At 55.0% G+C, this 6811-nt stretch overlaps 1 protein-coding gene across 1 annotated transcript; it reads left to right on the top strand.

Moving 5' to 3' along the window:
- Window positions 1-1529: 1529 nt before the first annotated feature.
- Window positions 1530-6523, top strand: CSUI_005116 (dynein intermediate; the record flags this gene model as incomplete). Its single annotated transcript, XM_068065295.1, has 14 exons — window positions 1530-1750; window positions 2017-2146; window positions 2386-2536; window positions 2768-2860; window positions 3029-3195; window positions 3409-3496; window positions 3783-3954; window positions 4365-4443; window positions 4770-4837; window positions 5125-5178; window positions 5448-5549; window positions 5852-5926; window positions 6067-6109; window positions 6369-6523. Exons 1-14 carry the CDS (start codon window positions 1535-1537, stop codon window positions 6521-6523), a joined length of 1593 nt encoding a protein of 530 aa, XP_067922727.1. The 5' UTR covers window positions 1530-1534.
- Window positions 6524-6811: the final 288 nt, after the last annotated feature.

Genomic DNA, 6811 nt, shown 5'->3' with positions numbered 1-6811 from the left:
GCTTCGCCGGCACCACGAGCAGAACTGTTTTGCGCTTTGCCATAGTGTTTCTCGCACCCTGGCACGGAGGCGTTCTCTCGAGCCTGTCTGTCGACCGCCAATGAAGCCTCGTGGAACCCACCTAGGATGCCTTCCTCGTTTCGTGAGAGTTGCTCTTGCCCCTTTCCCTTTTTACTCTGACCCTTGTACTAACCAGGTCGTGATTACCTTGTTGATTTTTTTAAAGACAACCACCACTTCAAAACGAAGGTCGATTACCCTGAAGAGTTACCCGCCCTGTTCTACGAAAGCCCACCGAATTGTCTTATGGAGTACAGCAATTTTTTCTCTCTGCTAGTCAGGCAAAGGCCATGGGGACTGGCCCCGGAAAATCTACGCCAGGGACGGCGCAACGCCTGTCCGCAAAAAGCGGCTGGGGAGCTGCGGTGAAAGTTGCCATATTTCAGTTTCTCTCAATGCCTTACAAACTGCTCCTTCTCGAGTTCTGGGCTATTACCAAGCGTGGTACCTGCCCCTACGGCGACGACAAGCGACGAGTGTGTTGGCCCGAGAGCAACGCCAGGACTGCGTGCTGTGCAAGCTTGTGAGCAGAGTCTCAGGCATGTTGACGTGCTGGCACGAGTTCATGAAACAGACGTCGTGCGGGAGCATAGACAGCCGACCTGTCTCCAGAGGCTAGAGTGAGTGCGCGCGAAGGTGCGGCGGAGCCAATCTTGTTGACGATTTCTCGGGAAAGCCAGTTGTGGCACTGCGTGTTTTGCGCGCGGATTTTCCATGAAAACTGCACCGTTGTAGGCTAGACTATGTCCAGGATCCTTCCTGGAGTCGCGTGACAGCGGGCAGCTGCACGGGTCCAGGCCTCGCAGTTCTTCCGAAAGACCACATAAAAATCTCAGCAGGGTGCCCTTGGCAACCTGGCGGAACTTGTGCACCTCCGGCGCCGGCTCCCAGACTAGCTGCGACAGTGCCCGGCGGGGTGCTGCTCCGGCTGTCACGGCTCGAAGAAAGCTGCGGTTCGTAACGCACCATTTTCCATGAAATACTGGAGTTGTTCCGCTTCGGGCCCAGTGACGGAGACACGCGGCAAGTGGAGGTGCTCGCCTATACAGCGGCTGCAGCACGCGCGGACAAGGGTCCACCGGCATGCGGAGGCCCCACTTTCCGATAGAGTTGTTTTGTCCCGTTCAGGACAAGTGCACGAAACTGGAAGGGTATGGCCTCCCTCTTCCACTTCATAGCAGCTGTACAAAGGTAGCGTCCAGTAGGTTCTGGTGTGCCACATGCTGGTGACACACCGAGACGTACTCCTCTCCATTATAGCGTGAGGAACATAGTCGTTGAGAGGTCACTCGGGCAAACTAAAGAAACGGGGCCCTAGAAACTGCCCTCGGTGCCACGAGTGTCTTCACAAGCGTCCCGTGGCCCTCGCACGCTTGTGCGGATACTTGGGGGCGTCAGTGCGCACGGCGCGTAAGTAAACTTCAACAAGGTGACAGACTGCGGTCGGGCTTTTTCCGCGCCTCCATAAGAGATCATGAACGAGTACTATTACACGTACTCCAAGCTCCGACAGGAGTTTGGACGTTATTGCAATTTTGAAGTTTGCGAGCCGAAGCTGCTCGGGGCCATAGACCCCAAACCGGAACTGCGGAGCCAATATGTCCTCAGAAACCCTAGGACGTTTGTCTCGGACAACATAATGGAAATGTCTGAACACATGGTCAGCTCCGACAACACGTCTCTTGCTCACGTGGACCTTCATCTACACCTGGTGGCGCAACCAATCTCTCCGCTGGTTCCAGTACTGTCCAGCTGTTTGAACTGGTTACCGGCGACTGAACGAAGAGAACAGGCTCCGGCGCCGGACTGGGCCCGTCACCTATGGCATTCTTCCGTGGTGCGGAAAGACGGCATGACTTTGGTGTACCATTCAAGAACAGAAGCGATCCTTTGCAACGTGCTTGCTCCCAGATCTTGACTGAGAGCGTTCCTGCCACCAGCTCTGACTGCGTGCAGGTCAACACGGAGAGGGTGAGTGCGGCCGTGAAGGGGATGAAGCATGTCGAAGGTGGCTGGCCCAAGGAAGTCGACCCTGCTGAAATACAGGAAACCGCTAAATGGAGAAAGCGACTGGATCGAGACCCCGGTACGTGGACCGACAACACTGGCCTTCTTCTTTGACTTGGGTGCGTCAGCCTTGAGAGGCACCCCGGGAGAACTCGCCTGGACCCACGGCCGGAAGTGGTGCGGTCTTAGGGACAGGCACGAGCCGTGGTATACAACATTCTTGGGACAGGAGTTGAACCAACTTTCCGGGTGCGCACCTTAAAGAGATCCCACAGCAATTCGACGCCATCAGTTTGTGTTCGGCACCTTTGTCACCAGGTTTCGCAGTTGCCATCCGACAACTGAGCAGCGACGTCACGCGCCCTCTCATGCAGAACGACACGCTTGATATCTTCGAAGAGTACTTCGAAGGCGAGACCATCCAAAATACAGCGGATAATCTTTCCGCGAGGTCGTTAATGCTCTTCAAGTCCGTCACGCCAGACCGTGCAGCATTGCACTCTGTGGCTTCCCTACTCGTAACGGAGAAGCCGCACGAGTTTTTAGAAAGGTTCTCGGTCCCCTGAAGGTTAGGCCGAAGCAACTCTGCTTTCGTTTGTATCGCTCGCTTCCCTTCAAGTAGAAACGTCCATCTTCTGGAAGCAGGAAAGCAGCCAGGAACTGGAAAGAGAAGAGGCTTTGCTTTTCTTGCCGTGTGCAGAGACCAGGTTACAGAATGCAAGAGGACTGTTACCAGCATCTCCTGGCACCCCGAAGGGGCTCCTCGGCTCGCCGCTGCTTACGCAATCCTCAGGTGACTCCTCAGGCACTCGAAGCCAGTAGCAGTCCACACGGTCTAACCCATGCGCGACGTGCGACGAAGAGTTTCTTCTTCTCTCCGAGAGGAATGTCGACGCCGGAAGACAGGGCTACACTGCCTTCTCTTGGACCTTACTGATATAGTTTCGTGCCTTCCGCGCAGGTTTCAGAAACAACCGGACCCAATGCCCGCACAGGCGTACATCTGGGATACTTCTCAGTCCAATGTCCCGATAACCGAGCTTTCCGGACAAAGTCCCCTTGTCTCAATAAAGTACAACAATAAAATTACCGACGTCATTGCCGGCGGGTGTTACAATGGCCTCATTTGTACGTCTCACTTCCCTATCCCGATGTTTTTGGTTTTAGCCTGTCCGGCCGTCAGACTTCCCGGGGACTCCGCTCACGACGGATGCCTCATAGAGAGACATGTTTTAACCAGCTGTTGTTTCGGGGTGCGGGACCTCCAACAGCCCGGAAATTCAGCACAGTGGTGACAGGTAACTGAGAAAGTATCTGGTTTGAATACCCGGTGTGCCGCAGCGCTCTGGGACCTCCGAAAAGGAACAAAGCCAGCAGAAGTTTCACAGCCGGAGACTAGCCACTATGACCCTGTCTATGAGGTCACATGGTAAGTCGCTGCAGCGGTCTACTTGGTTTGGGCGCAAATGTTTCTGCACAGCCTCGAGGTGTGGTGTGGCGAGGCAATCATACTGCACGAAGCGCTGCTGGTTCTTTGACCGCTAGGATAGTCGGCGCTTACGTTACGGTCGCTTTTTGGCCGCCTGAGAAAAAGATATCGATCGTTCGGAGGCGACCACTGCCCTCCCCGACAGGCGGACACAGAGTCCTGCACGGTGATCAGCACTCCGGGCATGTGGGGTCGCAATTCTACGTGTTAAATTGTGCTCCAACAGGCTTCAAAGCAAGACCAACAATGAGCTAGTTTCTGTCTCTACGGATGGCCGAGTGCTCTGGTGGGACACGAGGAACCTCACGATGCCGGTCGAGGACTGCGAGCTGCCGGATAGCATTAGTGCAGGCCACACTGTCGGTGGAATGTCCCTGGAGTGGAGCGTTGATGCAGGCGTAGGTCCCTAATTTTGAGGAATATGACACTACAAATCCTCTCCCAACAGCAGCGCCCCCCCCCGGTGCCGCTGTTAGTGCCTCTTGTTGCGGCGGTTGCCCAGCTTCTTGAGAGCAACAACCATGCCGCATGATGGACTTACGCGTGTTTCCTGGGCGGGGATACAGGAGAGAAGCGTGTTAGCCAACCTAATGTCCTTGCCGTTGCACGAGGTCCGCGGCAGAAACAAGTACAGCTGTCGCGGCGAGATACGTCCCAGAGGTCTCAAGGAACAAGCGTGCTGGACTCTGCCTTTCACTTTGAGGCAATGAAGCCAGCTGTCCAAGGGTTTTCCTTGGCCACTCCAAGCTTGTGTGCTCGATTGATCAGAATCGAACGCCTCCACTGTATTCTGCGTCTTGCCTTGTAGCCAACCAAATACCTAGTTGGGACCGAGCAGGGAGTCACCGTGACGTTGAAGAAACGCCCGAAGAAAGGAGATAGCAAGTGTAAGGGCGCTGCGCTTTTATAGTTGGTGTGTCCCACTCCCATAGAGCACTCTCTCCAGGCAACCTTCACGGGTTGCGCGCGCTTTGGGTCGCCGCGAGGAGTCAGTCCGTGTGAAGTATGTTGCGACGGGGCACAGCCTTCAGCAGTTTTGCTAGGTGGATTCTAATCAGGGGAAGCTTCACAGGCGCCCTGCCTGAAGCGTCGACCCGCTACTGGTGATGCTACGATCTCCGTTGTGGAAGCTAGCCGTGGTTCCATGTACCCGGGACTCTGGTTCAGTTCGAGTACCAGCTGTTCCCAGATTTCCTGCCAACGCGCTGTTCAGCTGTTGAAATTGGTACTCGTTTTGGTATGGAGATCGGAAAGCATTACGGACCAGTTTACGCAGTGAAGGTAAGTCCTGAGGTTGTACTTGCTTTGCATCTGGCTGTTCTCCGTTCGTCGCGTCTGTTTGAGACAGCAACAGGCCCAGTGCCGCATTGATACTGTTTGGCCGTCTGCCGTATCCAGCAAGGCTCTTGCACCACGTGCAGCTTAGAGCAACTCCCACGTGTCCTATCCTGTCCAGGGAGCCGATGAACATTCTGTTGCTTACCTCTCACCACAGAGCCACGACGCCAGACGCAGCAGCTGCGCGAGGTTGTATCCCCCTGTTGTGGTGTGCGCCTTGACCCTGGCAGAGAAACCCTTTCCATCCGAAGTATTTCTTGACGGTTGGAGACTGGACCGCAAAGGTACCGCGGCTCTGCCTTCTTCACTTCCCGCCACCGATCAGATCAACTCCCCGATCCTAGCTGAAGTCGTGTATTGAGCCACCAAGCAACGAGAGCTTATATGTGCCTGCCTGTTGACCCGCGTGGAGCCGGAAGAACCTCCCTCTGCAACGGGCTGCTGATTCAGACGTGCAAGTGTCAAGCTGACAGACGACTAGGCTGTGTGCATTGTGCAGCTCTTTATTACGTGTATAGATGAGCGCGTGTGACGGCAACATTTGACATCGCAGATCTGGATGGAGGAGGTCAAGTCTCCCATTATAAGCACGGATCATCATCCTTCTCCATTGCTGAACTGCGAATGGAGTCCAACCCGACCTGGCCTCTTCATGGTAAGCATCCTTCTTTCTTCGGACAGTCCCCTACCTCCTGAATAACCAAGGAGAATACAAAGATATGCACGCTTTGCTGAGCTCTTAACATTACGCACGGGCTCGCTCCAACAGTAACCAAGTCATGATGGATTCCTGCGACGCATCTGCTTCCAATGCCTCAGAAAGGAGTAAACTGCCTGATCAGCTGTGGTGCGACTGGGAGCTGGCCAGTCGCACCTAGTTCTTTGGAAGGTGTGCTGAAGTTCAGATGGTGCGGTTTCCCGCCTCTACTGAGCAGTCTGTCGTGTTTCGTTTTTCAGGTGTGTCGCGAGGACGGTTTCCTCGACTTCTGGGACTACTACTACAGGCAGAACGAGGTCACTTTCCAGCACAAGGTACCCCTGCCTTCAGTGCGGTCAGCTGGCAACACGCTAAGGTTGTCAGTGCTATAAGTGGCTTACCAGGTACTCCGGTCGTTCCTACCCCAAATCTAACAGACTTGCATCGAAGTTGATGATATGTCTGCGGTGTCCAGGTATCGGACGTCCCGTTATGGTCGATCGCTGTTCACAGCCAAGGTGAGAGAAATGCTTTCATGCACTTAGGGTTTCGTGCGCCGGCAACACCCGCGCTATTAAGGTGTTCCACTGCTCGACTCAGGGTTCTTAGAGTCATCACACCGTCCATGTTGAAAGTGGCATACCCCCTCTCTGCTACTGGAAAGCGATTGAAAGGGGGCTGACTCGGCGAGTTGTGCTGTAGCCCGAGTGCGAGCTGCACTGCCGTTGGGTTTCGTTTGCTGATCCTGGGTGTGTGTTTACGTGGACAGGCCNNCAGGCCAGCATGTTGCTGTCGGGGACGCAGGCGGCACGGTCACGCTACTTGAGCTCTGTGGAGGGCTCCACATCGCAGGCGCGAACGAGAAGGTCGCAATGGGTCAGGTACGCGGTCCCGAATGGAAACCACACAGCGACGGCTTCATTGCTGATTGAGTAAAACTGTAGGACACGGCAGACTAAAGGTGCACATGGCAGCTTAGCCCGGCTGGCTCGAATAGGCAGTACTTGATATACCGTCCAGGGTACTCATTTCCTCAGGGCCCCACGGACGTACTGAATGGTGCTCACGGGTTACGGTCGAGTGTCTAGGGGTACGAAGTTCATCCACCCACAACACCCTCGCGCCGAGTCACCTTTTTGCCCAGGCTGCCCTCAGCACCATTTCTCCTGCAGTTCTCTGAAAGCCTTTCCTGCTCTGCCCTTTGTCGCCGCTCCAGATGT

The sequence above is a fragment of the Cystoisospora suis genome (genome assembly GCF_002600585.1).
Source record: "Cystoisospora suis strain Wien I chromosome Unknown contig_2467, whole genome shotgun sequence".
NCBI lineage: Eukaryota > Apicomplexa > Conoidasida > Eucoccidiorida > Sarcocystidae > Cystoisospora > Cystoisospora suis.
The sequence above is the reverse complement of the archived record's forward strand: the minus strand, read 5'-3'. Positions and strand labels throughout refer to the sequence as shown.